General features: G+C 53.3%; 3 protein-coding genes across 3 annotated transcripts; 2 read left to right on the forward strand and 1 right to left on the reverse strand.

The window, feature by feature from the left end:
* Nucleotides 1–2,916: 2,916 nt before the first annotated feature.
* On the forward strand, nt 2,917–4,617 carry LOC140251524 (vasotocin-neurophysin VT). Its single transcript, XM_072335422.1, has 3 exons — nt 2,917–3,144; nt 3,494–3,695; nt 4,390–4,617. The coding sequence occupies exons 1-3, from the start codon at nt 3,025–3,027 to the stop codon at nt 4,551–4,553; spliced, it is 486 nt and encodes a 161-aa protein (XP_072191523.1). The 5' UTR covers nt 2,917–3,024; the 3' UTR covers nt 4,554–4,617.
* A 2,089-nt stretch (nt 4,618–6,706) lies between these two features.
* LOC140252317 (neurophysin 1-like) lies at nt 6,707–8,625 on the forward strand. Its single transcript, XM_072336850.1, has 3 exons — nt 6,707–6,942; nt 7,705–7,909; nt 8,092–8,625. Exons 1-3 carry the CDS (start codon nt 6,823–6,825, stop codon nt 8,139–8,141), a joined length of 375 nt encoding a protein of 124 aa, XP_072192951.1. The 5' UTR covers nt 6,707–6,822; the 3' UTR covers nt 8,142–8,625.
* Nucleotides 8,626–8,735: 110 nt separating this feature from the next.
* MRPS26 (mitochondrial ribosomal protein S26) lies at nt 8,736–14,868 on the reverse strand. The gene is made up of 6 exons (XM_072336849.1): nt 14,669–14,868; nt 13,998–14,128; nt 11,670–12,132; nt 10,649–10,786; nt 10,031–10,154; nt 8,736–9,648 (listed from the first exon to the last, which is right to left on the reverse strand). Exons 1-6 carry the CDS (start codon nt 14,851–14,853, stop codon nt 9,517–9,519), a joined length of 1,173 nt encoding a protein of 390 aa, XP_072192950.1. The 5' UTR covers nt 14,854–14,868; the 3' UTR covers nt 8,736–9,516.
* Nucleotides 14,869–15,301: the final 433 nt, after the last annotated feature.

Genomic DNA, 15,301 nt, shown 5'->3' on the forward strand with positions numbered 1-15,301 from the left:
GCAGCGCTGCTGGCTTCGCAGCGAAGCATCCAGGAGTGATTCAGCTCGCACTTCCTCCGCCCCAGGCTCCCAGCTCTGCAAGGTGCGCCCAGCTGCGCAGCCATCTCCTTCCCTGTCCCCATTGCTTCCAACAGAACTCAAAGCTATGGCAACATCCCTTCTGTCCAGGAGTTTCTCACCAAGCCCAGCTGCCAGGCAGCAGTTCAGGCTGACGTCTTCTCCTTGGGAGCTGGGGAAGAGCCACTGGTGGCCCCCCGCCTGCACTGACAGCTGGGCCGATGTCCCCTGCATCTCCTCCCCGTTGCCACCATTAAGCCCCATCAGCTGTCAGAGCGTGGTGACCGAGTGCTGCTCCTCTGACGGGTGTGGAGAAGCCCCGGTCACTGCTAAATACCATGAAAAAAGGGCCAATTTGGGAAGCATCACTTTCCCCAGACAGGAGATGGATACATCTTTCAGCCAGCGTGACCTGATAGTGACTCCGGCACAGAGCAAAGGCTTGTTAAAGTCTCCTGCAGGCAGCTAACTGTGCTGGTTAATCGCCTTAAAGCAGCCATACCCACGTTGTTAGAGGCTCCGCACTAACGAAGGGCCCTGCAGGAGCCTGGGGATGAAATGGAATGTGGCACCGCAGTGCTGGGGATGCAAAGACCCCATGGGCTCAGGGAGACACACAGTGTTGAGTGGGCTTTGGGAACCATCGCCCTGTGGCATCTCTGCCCCATGGCCCCATCGCCTGAGCCCTCCAGATGTCCCCCCACTGTGACCCCCATATTTCCCCCCCCAAAATACATTCTCCCTCCCGGCTCCATCCCTCCCCATCCTCCCCTTGATTTCAATAAGTGATTCTGCGTTGCGGCTGCGGATCCTCTGCAACTTGGAAAACATTTTATTAACCTTCCTTGACTTTAAAGAGCATAATTACATTTTAATCTCATATTCCCGCGTTATCATTCCAGACACAGAGTCATTTGAATGCAGCTCCGTTCCGACTAATGTAATTTTACGATACAGTAATGAAGAGACAGAGCATGAGCGCGAGATGCCCAATTTAGACGTGACATTTGGGCTCCTTTAAAGAAAAGTTGTTTCCCATCCGAGTGCTTTCGCATCCTCCCCGGCCCTGCAACGCAATCGAGTTGGGCACCTGCTGTGAGCTGCATGGAAGGTTGGGCTGGGCAGTCCAACGCTAATGATGTTGGTCATTAAGGTACAGCCTTCGTGATTCATCACTGCCAGCGCCCTCATCCCTGAGCTCACAAATCCAGGATCAACACCCCCGGAGGATGCATCCATCCCAGGCTGGGACTGGGATCCCTGACACCATAAGCATCACCCCAAGCTGTGAGCCCACCCTTACCCTTCCGTGCCTCAGTTTCCCCTTTACAGCCCTTTATTTCCTCCGGTTTTCTTCCCCTCTTCCTCATCTTTAGTGCAGGTGATTTCAGGGCAGGAAACCATCCCAGCAGTGGGATCACAGCATCCCCACTGCCCGTCCCCATCCCTCCCCACAGCCCCTCCTCACCACCGCTGGGACCGGGACTGCGGATGTTCATTAGGCTCCTGATTCCCCTCTGCATATTAATTTCACGTCGCCGAGGTCGCCCTCAGCTTCGCTGGAGTGGGAACATGGGACCAACAGGAATATTCATGGCGGGGGATGGCTGTCCCCTGGGCCGGGTTGCAATAGGGGTCTTTGCATCACAGTGTGCCGTGGTCCAGCCCTGATCCCAGTGCTACATCACTCCCAGAGCTGCAATCTCCTTCCCAAATTGCAGCATCCTCCAACCCAGAATCGCTGCGAAACTAACAACCCCCAAATCAACATCCCCACCAAACCGGCATCCTCCAAATTAGCGTCCTCCTAAACGACATCTCTCCCCAAATCTTCCTCTTCCAAATGGGTATCCTCCCTAAACCAGCATCCCTTCCTACACCAACACCCTTCTCCAAACCAGCGTCCTCCAAACTCACACCTCTGCCTGAATCCTCATCCTCCAAACTGTCATCCTCCCCAAAACAACGTCCTCCAAAGTAGCATCCCTTCCCAAACCACCGTCCCTCCCCAAATCCTCATCCTCCAAATCATTATATCCCCCAAACCAGCATTTTCCAAGCCCTCATTCTCCAAACTGGTATTCCTCTTCAAACCAGCATCCTCCCAACTGGTTCCCTCCTAAACCAGCATCCTCTGTATCAGCATCCCTCTCCAAAGCAGCATTCCTCCCTACACCAGCATCCACTAAAGTACCATCCCTACCCAAACCAGCATCCTGCTCCAAACCAGCATCCTCCAAACCAGCATCCCTCCCCAAATCCTCATCCTCCAAATCAGTATCACCCCCAAACCAGCATCTTCCAAACCCTCATCCTCCAAACTTGCCTTCCTTCTCAAAGCAATATCCACCAAACCATCATCCCTCTCTGAACCCCTATCATCCCAAACCACATCTCACCCCAAATCCTTATCCTCCAAACCGGTACCCTCCTAAACCAGCACTCTCCAAACCAGCATCCCTCCCTTAAACCAGTATCCTCCACACCATCATTCTTTCCCAAACCACCATCCCCCCCCTAAACCAACACCCTCCAAACTCACACCCCCAAAACCCTCTCTTCCCAATCCAGCTCCCTCCAAACTCTCAGCCCTTCCCAAGTCCCCACATCCCTCCCTTTGTCCACACTGGGGGTCCATGCCCCCCAGAATTGCTCCAGCTCAGGGGATTTGCCATGCCTGAGTGCTGCCGCGTGCGCTTCTGCACTGAATCACCTCGCTTACAGATTCACTTGGATGCAATTTGGGAAAGAAAACAGGAGGGGGAAAAAAAAAAAATAATATAAAATAAAAATAAAAAGACAACAGCCCGCCCTCCTTCTCTTCCTCCTCCTCCTCCTCCCCTTTGCGAAAGGGGGACAGCAGCATAAATAGGCACCAGCACAGCACGGTGCCAGACACACGGCGCAGCCGACCAACAGCAGGGCAGCCTTCCCCGCACGCGTGGCACCGCTCCGGGTACACTCAGCATGGCAGAGCCTTCGCTGCCCCTCTCCTTCCTCTGTCTCCTGGCTTTGTCCTCCGCCTGCTACATCCAGAACTGCCCCCGAGGTGGCAAGAGAGCCCTGGGTGATACAGCCCTGCGGCAGGTATGGGGGTACGGGGGGTAAATGGGGGCTCTGCGGGGTGTGGAGGGTAGCTAACAGCTGTCGGGTGTTGGCAATTGCTGGGTGTTGTTGATGCCTGCTGGTTGGTCCCCGTCGCTCTTTGGGTTGGGGGATATGGCCAAGAGCTTGGTCCCAAAGTGATGGCTGAGCTGGGGATACAGGAGGGGGGGGACAAACTGGGGCTCCAAGGGTGACAGCGAGACGAGCCACTGTGTCAGATGGCAAAGGTGGGGACAGGCCAGGCGTCACTGTGTGTGATGTCCAGAAATTAGGTCTTATATGGGGTCTCTGAGCTCAAGGATGGGCGCTCAAACATGCTCTGTCCCCATAGTGCCTGCCCTGCGGACCTGGGAACAGGGGTCGCTGCTTTGGGCCTGGGATCTGCTGCGGTGCAGAGCTGGGCTGCTACCTGGGCACAGCAGAGACACGGCGCTGCGCCGAGGAGGACTATGTGCCTTCACCATGCCAGGCTGGTGGGCAGCCCTGCGGCTCCGGTGGGCGCTGCGCTGCCAACGGTGTCTGCTGCAGTGCTGGTAATGGGGTCTGGGGGGAGCTTTGGGGGGTGATAACACTCGGAGGTGGGAGATGGGAAGTGGGTAGAGCTGGGGTAGTTTGGGGTGGGAAGGTTTAATGGGGATTGGGGTGGCTTGGGGGTTGCAAAGGGTTGGTGAGTGCTCTGGTGCTTTCCAAAGGGATCAGCATCTCACCCCAGAACAGCGTCCTATAAACTAACAACCCCAAAAATCAGCATCCCCCCGATTAGCATTCATCCTCTGAGCCAGCCTCCTCCAAACCGAGGCACAGAGCAGCAGTGGCGATGTTGCCAGCTTGGGACAGAGATGGAGCTCAGAGCTCCCTCCCACGTTTCCACTATGAGACATTCCCCTGCTGGGCACATAAACCACAAAAAAATCTCCACTCCCTGGTTAACGGGAGCAACAAAGCTGGACTTTGAGCTGCTCCACCACTTCAGGGATGAGAACCGAGTGATCTTTAAGGTCCCTCCACCCAACACAACACAACCCAACTCATCCCAACCCACCTCATCCCAACCCAACCCAACCCAATTCAACCCAACTCAACTTCTCCAAACCCAACTCATCCCAACCTAACACAATTCAACCCAACTCAACTCCTCCAAATCCAACCCAACCCAACTCAACCCATTCTATGATTCCATGACCTGAAACCAACTGTTCCTAACTGTGATGCTTTCCCCCACTGCAGACACATGTGCCATGGACGCCGTGTGCCTGGAGGAGGGCAGTGAGCAGGCAGAAGAGGCAGCGGAGAAGAACCTGACAGTGCTGGATGGTGCAGCTGGGGACCTGCTGCTGCGGCTGATGCACTTGGCCAACAGGCAGCAGCAGGGCAAGCAGCCTGGCCTCTGAGCAGCCGGGACATCAGAAGGCCTCGTTGTAAATAGCAGATCTAATAAAGTCCTCTTGCACTGTGCTGGCTTTGTCTGAGGTGTTGGGGATAAGGGGGGGCAGTGCTGAGCTCCAGGGTATTTGGGGGACTTGGGGATGGGCAGGATGGGGGCCTTGCGGGTGGGTGCAATGCCTTCTTTTGGCTCCCTGAACTCATTTTCCCATCTCCACTGCTTTCCACCTTGGAGACTCAGCCTCCACTCAAGAGGGATTTCACTGAGCTGGTGCCCCCTGGTGCTAAAAAGGGAACAGTCCCATCCAGAGCCGTGTTTTGAGGTCTGGCCATCCATCCTCACCCCAGATGTCCCACCAGTATCCATGGATTCCAACCTCCCTATCACACCTTGTCCCCAGGTTTGTGATGGGGATCTGCCTTTGGATGTCACCACTGTTACCTCCTTGCACTCTGGGCTCTGCTGCCTTTGGGGAGTGAAGATTTGATGTTCAGGTCCTGGAAGAGTCAACTTGGTTCTGGGGCTTACACCTCGTCCAGATCACATCTCACCCCTCTGTCAGCGACTCGTTGCTTTGGCCACGTCCCACTTCCTAAGTGGGATAAAAGGAAGGAAAACCCCAAACCTCCCAACCCAGAAATCCAAACCTGCAAGCTTTGTGTTCTCCATTGAACCCAACCACATGTATTATCCCCTCAAAATACCCCAACCCCTCAAAGCTGCAAGCTTTGTGTTCTCTGTTAAACCCAACCATACGAATTATCCTCCCCAAACACCCCAAACCCCTTAAAGCTACAAGCTTTGGGTTGCCAATTGAATGCAACCACATGCATTGTCCCCTCAAAATACCCCAAGCCCCCAAACTCCAACCCCTTAAAGCTGCAAGCTTTGGGTTCCCACTTGAACCAACCCCAGATATTATCTATCTTCCCCAAATACCTCAAACCCAAACACCCCAAAGCCACAAAGCTTTGGGTTCCCGGTTGAACCCGATCACACGTTATTATCTTCCCATGGCAGCAATGCTACCAACCCTCACCAAACTGCTCCCACATCATTCCCACATCACCCCCAAACCCAGGGATACTTGGGCAGATGCTGCCTAAACTTCTTACCCTTTTGGGTTCCCTGCTCCAGGCTCCGTGTGGCTGCGTCCCCAGAGGGAGCCACATCCCTCGTTCCCATCATCTGCCTGTCCCCCTTGGGCTGGCATCTGGCTGCTTTGTGGGGACAACCGGCCTTTATAATGTCCCCATGGGGAGGTGGCACCCTGGGGAAGCGGTGCTCCCATTGGCCCACGTCACCCCAGCACGGTGACGAGCTCCCACCTCACCCCATTAGTATGGAGCCCCGTGCCCCAGCTGCAGCCTCAGCCTGCTCCACATGACCCCACTAAGTGGCAGACCAGACGCAGGGCGGAGGGGATGGCAGAGGTGACAGCCCTATGGCGCTGGGCTCTGCATTCCACAATTAAGCAGGCACTGGGAAGGACCAGGGTCACAGTCTCCATAGACGTAAGCTGCTGTCCAGAGCGAGTGGATTTATTCAAGTCAGGAAGCCCTTAATTGCAGTAACAAAGGCAGGGAGATCTAGGCCTTGGAGGCTGGCTGTACTCATGCCATGTGTGTGATTCCAGAGCAGGAGTTAAAGGAGATTTGGGTTTTTCAAGCATTCACAGATGAGGTTGGGTAGTTCTGAGAAGGTGGGATGGGCTTGGGGACGCTCAGTGATGTCACCGTGCTCCCAGATGGGACATGCATGTCACCGAGCACCTCTAACACCAGGTGGAGATGGGTATGAAGGACCAGACACCACATATCACAACTCAAAGCTCTCCAGCTTTGGTTTTCCTCCCACCAGAAGAGACTCAAATCCTGGCCAGCACAGAGTTTCACTTCAGCTCACCCCATTCACCCTGCTGTCGGGTGATGGACACGGCACCAAACTCCAAACCTACCCAACCCAGAGGGTTTGGTCAAGCAGGATGAGGAGCCACAAAACCACAGCCTGGCCATTCAAGGAGGTTTCACCCTAAAACAACACCTGCCAGCCCCTGCACAACGGTCAAAGAGAGCACTAAGAAAATCAGTACCACAGCACCGACCTCACGTCCTCGACCTCCAGTTATTAGCTGAGCCCTTTGGTGTGGAAAGCAATGCCTTGTGTTTTTTAATGGAAATCAATGACGATGGTGCTGGCGTGTATAATTAGCAGGGGGCCTTATAAATACTGCTGCTGGCCAGGACGGGACCCAGAAGCATCCTGATCCTGCAGCCATGTCCTACAAGGCGCTCACTGTCTGCCTGTTGGGGCTTCTGGCTCTCTCTTCAGCTTGTTACATCCAGAATTGCCCCATTGGGGGCAAACGTGCTGTGCCGGACATGGACATCAGGAAGGTAGGTCCCTGTGGGCTGGGTGGGCTGGGAGAGCATCTGCCTTCCTTCTGTCACCCCTTCCTTGGGCAGCTTTGAGCTTCCCAAACAGCATGGCGAGATGCATGGATGTTATAGGGGGTTTCAGAGCAGGGAATCTCAAAGCAAAGAAGTTTGGGGATGGGCAGCCAAAAGGGAACTGCAGAGAAGCCAGCCAGAAGCAGGATGCTGATGAAAACCTATTGTTTTTCCCAGCACCGGGGGAAAAGAAACCCAATTCCAATGGGGCAGTGGCACCTTTTTTATGTAGAATGTTAACCTCTGGAGGGCGAATTTGATACAACCATTTGACTAAAGCCATGGCTGCCATGGAATCATTCAGGCTGGAAAAGACCTCTAAGAGCACCAAGTCCAACCCCAGCACATCCCTCAGTGCCACATCTCCACAGCCCTGGAACACCTCTAGGTTTGGTGATTTCATCACTCCCTGCACTGTGTCAGTCCCTGACACCTCTTTTGGAGAAGAATTTTCTTCCTAATATCCGACCTGTGCCTCCAATGGCACAATGTGAGGCCATTCCCTCTTATCCTACCTATTGTCAACCTAGCAGAAAAGACCAATGTCTTTCCAACACCCCTCAAAATATATATGAAAACAACCCAGAGCCTTCCAGAGCAAAGCAAGGGGTGAGGACAGAGCTGAGAGCAAGATGAGGATACACACACTGGCAGAGGGCAGGGAGATAAGCTTCAATCTCTAACGCTGTTCCTCAATGTCCTGAGCAGTGCCTGCCCTGTGGCCCCAGGAACAAGGGCCACTGCTTTGGTCCCAACATCTGCTGCGGGGAGGAGCTGGGCTGCTACCTGGGCACCTCCGAAACCCTGAGGTGCCAGGAGGAGAATTTCCTACCGACACCCTGTGAGTCTGGGAGGAAAGCCTGCGGAGAGGATGGGGCGAGCTGTGCAGCACCAGGAATCTGCTGCAGCAGTGGTGAGCAATGGGGGCAGAGGGGGGGGGGGGGGCTCACATCCACCCCAAGGCTGTGGTACAGAACAGGGAGAGGGGGATGTTACCAACTGCAGGGCACCAAGCTAATGCCACGTTGTTTGATGGTACAAGGAGGGGGCTCTGAGGGCTGCTTTGTGCTGATTTCCTCTTCTCTCCCCGAGCAGAGGGCTGTGTGTTTGACTCATCTTGCAACCAAGAAATGCTATTTGCATAGAAGGAAAAACCAGCAGGATCTGCCGTCCCATGGGCTGCACCAGCACGGCACCCAGCACCATGACTCAGACTGAAGTGATGCTCCTAATTAGAAATAAAACTTGGACTGAATTAAAAGAAGTGTGTGTTTTTCTCCATGCTTGCCTGGTTTAGCTCTAGGATCCTGCTGAGACACGTAAGGCGGCGCTGTTCAGATGTCCTCTGGGTGGTTATCTTATTTAGTCATGCTAAAAACCATCCTAGAATGGAAGAGGCCTTAAAAGTCCATCTAGTTCTACTGGGTGGGCGGGCTACATTCACCAGCTCAGGCTGCCCAGGGCCCCATCCAACCCAGCTCCATTGCTTGGACACCCACAGCTCCCTGGGCAGCATCACAGGGCCTCACTGCCCTCTGAGTCAAGTATTTCCTCCTAATATCTAACCCACGTTTCCCCTCTTTTAGTTTAAAGCCATTCCCTCCTTGCCCTATCACTATTATACCATGTAAATAAAAAAAGAAAGATCAGTTTGCCTCTTGCTTATAATTTCCCTTCAAGGACCAGAAGGCAAGGGAGGGTTTAAAGGATGAACAGGAACAACAGGTCATTCCACCATAGCAGAAAACACAGAAACAACGATTTATTTCACCTAACAACAAAAAACACACTGTCTGTGTTTTCTACAAAACAATCCAGACCTTGTTTTTCCACCATCCAAAGGGGTTGAAATGCAAACAGTGCTGGGGCCACAGACACATGAGGCCACAATGGGCTTGTGCCAGAAGCAGATGTAGTCACTCATGGGGTTCCATAGACATAAGGGTGCAAAACCAGCCAGATACAATCTCACTGCAACGCGTTACTGTGCAAGGCCCACGTACAACCTCACCTAATGACAGCCATGCCTTTTTCTTGCACGTATTTAAGACCAACTGAGCACAGAAAAACAAAGCATAAGGCCAAAGATTAAGGGAGAGTGACCAGAGATTGAGGTGCTTCAGTTGAGTGAAGGAAACAAAGGGATGAGATCCCTCTGGTGCAAAACCACTGAGGATCCACCTTGGAGTCTGCCTTGCTCTACTTCACCTCCAAGCTGAGAGCAACAGGGATCCAACCAGAGGGATGTGGAACTGCAGAGCACTGCTCAGAGTAACAGGAGCAGAACACCAGCAGCTCCTCCTCCTCCTGTCAGCCTCACTGCAGGACTGAGGCAGAGTGCTGTTCTGCACCTCAAAATAATGCCATTTTCCTCCTCCCCCCCTACCTCTGCAACAGCAGCACAGGAAGCAGGCTGTTTGTCCATCGATTCTATGGCTGATTTATGCATTAAAAGGAAGAACCCCAGCCTCTGGACAGAAACCAGGCCAGCACATCCCCTTCATCCACGAGACACAGCTGCTAGGACAGTGCAGTGCGCTTGACAATGCGTCCCTCCTTGTCAATGGCAAAGTTGTAGTTGCGAGGGTTGTCCAGGCACTCCTCAATCCGAGCCTCCAGGTTCTCAGGAGTGATGAAGGTTTTTGCTTCCTCCTGCAGGAAAAGGGGGAGTGTTGGCTGTTAGCACACACCACCAGAGAAAGCCCCAAAGGGTCTCCAGGATCTGCCTTTGGGCACACTGGCACCACAGCAGGTTGCCAGCACCTCGGCACATATTGCTGCTGGCTGTGGGGTTCCTGCAGACGTGCCAACCTCACACCCCTGCAGTCAGCCTTAAAGGCAACACTTTAACTCCCTCACTTAAGATTATTCCTCCCTCTGCTGTCTGAGTCTTCATTTAACCTCCATCCTTTCCACACACTGTCAGCGCTCCAGGAAGGAGCCAACATTTCCCTTCCACAGCACTCCCACAGGCTGCCAGAGTCACACATGGATGGTGGCAGCACTCTGCCCAGCATCCCAAAGCTGCTCTCACCTGCAGCTGCAGAACCTCTTTCTCTTTCTCCTTCAGAAAGGCCTCCATTACTTTGGCTTTGTTCTCCATAGCCTGCAGCTTCTGCAGCTTCAGTTCTTCCTCTTCTTTCCTAATTCTTTCTTCTCTGCCATTTGGGAAAGAAAGGAAATGTTTGTTGGGTACTTATGACCTGAGTGAGGCACACCAATCCCTGGGGCACAACTCTTGCAAGTCTGGGTGCAGCAGAAATGGAGGAGCAGACCAACAGGCCTCATCCCTTTAACCTCTACCTGCATTCATTTGCTGATTGCTTTGATTTTCAGAGTGCACTTCCAGTACTTGACCAGGGGATGGCTCCATGGGAGCAGAATAGGAGGGAAAACAGAATTAGCTCAAGTTGGAAACCAGGAAGAACTTCCTCTTTGAAAGAGTGGCACTGAGGGACATGATGGTGGTGACAGTTAGACTTTATGATCTTAGTGGGTTCTTTTCTATGACAGTCGTGGCTCACCAGCAGCAATCAGGGATGAACCACTCAGGTTTATTTTTACAAAAACACAGCCTGGTTATCTGGATGTTTCACATAGTTTTGAAGCACAGCTCGAAGCAGCAGTTAGCGCTGAGGTTGCCTGCCCTCACCTGCGTGCCCGCTGCCGTGCATTCTCAGCATCATTCCAAGCCATCAGCAGACGGTGCTCCTCTAACAGTGCTGCTGAGTCCTCTGCAGCCTGCTGCGCCTCACGCTTCTTCTGCACCACCTCGGACCTGAAGATGGAGCTGCCAAGGAGAAGGGCACTGAGCACAGCCCCACATTTGGCCCCCTGCCCCAATCCCATGCCCCAAAGCAGCCTCAACACAACATAACCTCATAACCAGTCCCCTGCCCCACAAAACTTTCTGACTTCCTCTAGCTCTCCTCTGCCCTACTGCCACTCTGGACTCCCCCAGACATCCCCTGCCCCAAAACAGGCCCATACCCAATCATGCTGTGAATGGCAGCAGCCTCAGATGCACTGTAACTTCATATCTTGGTCTAAAACAGCCCCACAATCCCAAACCTATTCTATAGCAGTCCCAAATCCATTCTATAGCAGTCCCACACCCTGATACTTCCCCATCCTCACTCCAGAATCTCCAGTCCTCCTCTGCCTTTAATATACCCAATAACCCCCCAACCCTCCTGCACCCAAACCATCCTGATCTCATCCTACAGCAGCCCTATACCCAGTCCCTGCCACACATGCACCTTGGACCCACAAAACCCTCCCCTGCCCCACCACAGTGACATATCCTGCCCCCAAACAGTCCCATCATCCTGATCCTGTCCCATAGCAGCCTCACAGCCAGACAGAACCTCCCCAGTCCTTCCCTGCCCCACAGCAGTCTCATGCCACACCACTACCCCACACTCTGCCCCACAGCCACTCTGGACTCCATCCACAATGATTAAACCCTGCCCCAAAGCGGTGCCCATACCCACTATATGCCTTAACAGCAGCCTCAGCCCCACAACCAGCCGGACTTCTATTCTTCTGCCCCTAAACTGCCCCACAAACAAATCCCCACAGCAGTCCCAGACTCTCCCCAAAGCTCTGCCCCACAACAGCCCCACAACAGCCCCACACCCGCCCAGCCCACCCTCTCTCAGCCCCACAGGTACCGGAGGGCGCTGAACACCAGGCGGTGCTGCCGGTAACGCTCGGTGACCACATAGAGCTCGGCGGGGTCGACGGGAGGCGGCACTTTTAGACGCGATGCTTTGGACTTGGCGGGGGGATCGTGCCTCGATTTTCGACCCCGAGACGGCACCAACCACGGGCTCCAAACAGGGACAACCCCGGAGATAGCAGCGGGGAAGGAGCGCGGCCCGCAACACCTCAGCGCCACCAACATGGCGGCCAGCAGCAGGCCGGATGTGACGTAAACAAGGCGGGAGTCGCAGACCAATGAGAGGAGAGAGGAGAGCGAGGCACGATGGGAAATGTAGTGCGGCGCGGAGCCGCTCAGTGCGGTTGGCGCAGGGCGGCCTCCAGAGGGCGCCACGCTGCAGCCCGGAGGGTTGAAGGCGCAGGTGGAAGCGGGCGGCACGGAGGGGTCGGGCAGGGTCTGAATGCAGCGGGGACCTGCGGGAGGGGGGGTAATCCCGAGGGTAATAACACAGAGGGTGAGGAAAAGCAATGTGTGTGAGGTAAAAAACCCCGAGTGTGAGGCAAAAAAACCCCAAATATGAGGAAAAAAACCTGAGTGTGAGGTAAAAAAACCTCGAGTGTGAGTTAAAAACCTCAAATATGAGGTAACAACCCCAAGTGTGAGGGAAAAACCCCCGAGCGCGAGGTAAAAGCCCCAAATGTGAGGTAAAAAACCCTGAGTGTGAGGCAAAAACCCCGAATATGAGGAAAAAAACCTGAGTGTGAGGTAAAAAAACCTCGATTGTGAGGTAAAAACCTCAAATATGAGGTAACAACCCCAAGTGTGAGGAAAAAAACCTCCGAGTGTGAGGTAAAAGCCCCCAAGCGCGAGGTAAAAGCCCCAAATATGAGGTAAAAAACCCTGTGTGAGGTAAAAACCCCCAAGTGTGAGGTAAAAACCCCAAATATGAAGTAAAAAGCCTGGAGTGTGAGGTAAAAACCACCAAGTATGAGGTAAAAACCATGAGTGTGAGGTAAAAACCCCGAGTGTGAGGTAAAAAAACCCAAATATGAGGTAACAACCCCAAGCGTGAGGTAAAAACCCCAAGTGTGAGGTAAAAACCCCCGAGTATGAGGTAAAAAACCCCAAATATGAGGTAAAAAACCCCAAATATGAGGTAAAAAAACCCAAATATGAGGTAAAAACCACTGAGTATGAGGTAAAAAACCCCAAATATGAGGTAAAAAAACCCAAATATGAGGTAAAAAACCACCGAGTGTGAGGTAAAAACCCCAAATATGAGGTAAAAACCACTGAGTATGAGGTAAAAAAAACCCAAATATGAGGTAAAAACCCCAGATATGAGGTAAAAACCCCAGATATGAGGAAAAAAACCCTGAGTGTGAGGTAAAAACCCTCAAGTATGAGGTAAAAAACCCAAATATGAAGTAAAAACCTCTGAGTGTGAGGTAAAAAACCCGAGTGTGAGGTAAAAAAACCCAAATATGAGGTAAAACCCCCCGAGTATGAGGTAAAAAACCCCAAATATGAGGTAAAAACCCCCGAGTATGAGGTAAAAAAACCCAAGTATGAGGTAAAACCCCCCGAGTATGAGGTAAGAAACCCCGAGTATGAGGTAAAAACCCCAAATATGAGGAAAAAAACCCCAAATATGAGGTAAAAACCCCCGAGTGTGAGGTAAAAATAACCCAAATATGAGGTAAAAACCCCGACTATGAGTGTGTGATGATCCTGTGGAGGGGTATTAGTGAGGTAATAGTCCCCTTTGTCAGGTATGTGACAGGGGTGTGAAGTGATGAAGAGGTATCATCCCATCTGTGTGTGGGAATAAGCCCGTGTGAGGGGTATAATTCAGTGTGGAAAGGTGTATAACCTGTGTATGGGTGGGTCATCCTGGGGGTGGGTAATCCCAACGTGTGTGTGGAATGAGGATTGATATGAATGGGAATAATCCTATGGGGGGGGTGTGTGGGATAATCCCATATGGGGAGTAACCCTGGGGAGGGGGAAAACTGGGTGTGGGTAATGCTGTGGAGGGGACAGGGAGGGGAAAAATGCAGGTTGGAGTTATGCTGGGTTTGGGGGGGATAATCCCATAGGGGTGGGGGGAATATCAGGGGGATTTGTAACCTTGGCAGGGATAACCGGGGTGTGAGGGGGGTAATCTGGGGGAAATTAATCTGCAGGGCTGTAAATTTGGGGGTGGTTGTAGCCATAGGGGTAATAATCCAAAGGGAGGGTAAGTGTGGGGGGCAGGAGGGGTGGTTATAGCACTGAGGGGGCAATACGTGAGGACAGGGTTAGGGTTAGGGGATGATGTGGGATGCAGGGTCCCTACCTGTGGGATGCTGAGGTCCCTCTTGCCCCCTGGGTACCATCCGTGGGACCAGTGCTGGCCCTGAGCAGTGCCTGCCAGCAGCAGCAGGGCCAGTAGCAGGCAGCCACCAGGAGCCATGGCACCAAGCAGGGCTGTGGAGTAACGGGAGGTAATAGGGGAGTAGGTCTGGTAGCCCCCCAGTCCTGTGCTGGATCGGCAGGGATGAGAACCTCCCAAGTGATGTTTGAGAATGGAAATGGAGGTGCCCAGGGGTCCCATCTGGGGATGAAGGTGACACAGAGGTGAGCACCCATTGGTGCTGCTTGGTGTGGGCTTGGGTCTGCAATGAGCGGTGCTCTTAGGCTTGTTCTGGGGACTGGAGGCACTGCGGGGAAAGAGCACCCATGGGTGCTGCATGGGCTTGGGCTGGGTGCAGCAAGGACAAGCACCCCAGAGTCCTGTTTGGGGATGGAGATGTTGGTGGGAATGATCACCTATGGGTGCTGTTTGGAGTTGAATTGGGTGTAGCAATGAGGGGTACCCCAAGGTGCCACTTGGGCTGGGTTTGGGCATGGAGATGCTGGATAGGACAGACACCCATGGGTGCTGGCTTGGGTGCAGCAAGGCCAAGTACCCAGGGGCTGTTAGGGCTGAATGGGGTCCCACCACCCCGCTCCCCTCATCGCACTCACCTGTTGGGGTGGCAGTGGCCGGTGCTGTGTCCTGGCCCGGAGCTCGGCACCACTATTTGTAGGGCTGGGCTCGGCACCACTCTTGGTAGGGCTGGGCTTGGCAGTGCTGACGTCCCCACTCCCTGGGGAGCTGGCAGCCAGTGCTTGCTGAGGTGGAACCCACCCCAGAGCTGGAGGATGCTCATGGATGGGGGGGATGCAAATCCCTGTGCCTTAGTTCCCCCTCCAGCAGAAGATATTGCTGGCAACCCTTGTTTTCCCTTTTCTCCTCCAATTTTTCCCAATGTGGGGCTGGATGCTGCATCCCTCTGCCTGGCCATGGCTCTGGGTTTGTAGCCAACAAACAGAGTGTGGGAAGTGGATTTAGCCTGGATTATCTACAGCTGTCTGCTGTTTGCAAAGCGATGCTTCAGCAGCTCTGCACATGGCCAAAGGGCAGGGATGCTCCCCAGGCCCCAAAACACCACTCCGAGAAGCGAGGAGGGGAAAAAAAAACCTCATTAAAATCACATCTGTGCAATTAATCCAATGGTTCTTGATGCCACAAAATCAGTTCAAATAAGCTATGCTCACCTTTCTTTTTTCTTTCTTTTTTTTTGCAGTGCTGCACCCCTCTGCCCTCAGGACTTTTCT

Source organism: Excalfactoria chinensis, chromosome 4 (genome assembly GCF_039878825.1).
Source record: "Excalfactoria chinensis isolate bCotChi1 chromosome 4, bCotChi1.hap2, whole genome shotgun sequence".
Taxonomy (NCBI): domain Eukaryota; kingdom Metazoa; phylum Chordata; class Aves; order Galliformes; family Phasianidae; genus Excalfactoria; species Excalfactoria chinensis.

Excerpts from the sequence above, each read along its gene's own strand:
- LOC140251524 (XM_072335422.1), top strand. The coding sequence starts at position 3,025 with ATGGCAGAGCCTTCGCTGCCCCTCTCCTTCCTCTGTCTCCTGGCTTTG. Across the intron at positions 3,145-3,493 it reads GTGATACAGCCCTGCGGCAG|TGCCTGCCCTGCGGACCTGG; the intron begins GTATGGGGGTAC and ends CTGTCCCCATAG. Across the intron at positions 3,696-4,389 it reads CGGTGTCTGCTGCAGTGCTG|ACACATGTGCCATGGACGCC; the intron begins GTAATGGGGTCT and ends CCCCCACTGCAG.
- LOC140252317 (XM_072336850.1), top strand. The coding sequence starts at position 6,823 with ATGTCCTACAAGGCGCTCACTGTCTGCCTGTTGGGGCTTCTGGCTCTC. Across the intron at positions 6,943-7,704 it reads CGGACATGGACATCAGGAAG|TGCCTGCCCTGTGGCCCCAG; the intron begins GTAGGTCCCTGT and ends TGTCCTGAGCAG. Across the intron at positions 7,910-8,091 it reads AGGAATCTGCTGCAGCAGTG|AGGGCTGTGTGTTTGACTCA; the intron begins GTGAGCAATGGG and ends CTCCCCGAGCAG.
- MRPS26 (XM_072336849.1), bottom strand. The coding sequence starts at position 14,853 with ATGAGCATCCTCCAGCTCTGGGGTGGGTTCCACCTCAGCAAGCACTGG. Across the intron at positions 10,787-11,669 it reads CTGGTGTTCAGCGCCCTCCG|CTCCATCTTCAGGTCCGAGG; the intron begins GTACCTGTGGGG and ends TCTCCTTGGCAG. Across the intron at positions 10,155-10,648 it reads GCACGGCAGCGGGCACGCAG|AGAAGAAAGAATTAGGAAAG; the intron begins GTGAGGGCAGGC and ends CCCAAATGGCAG.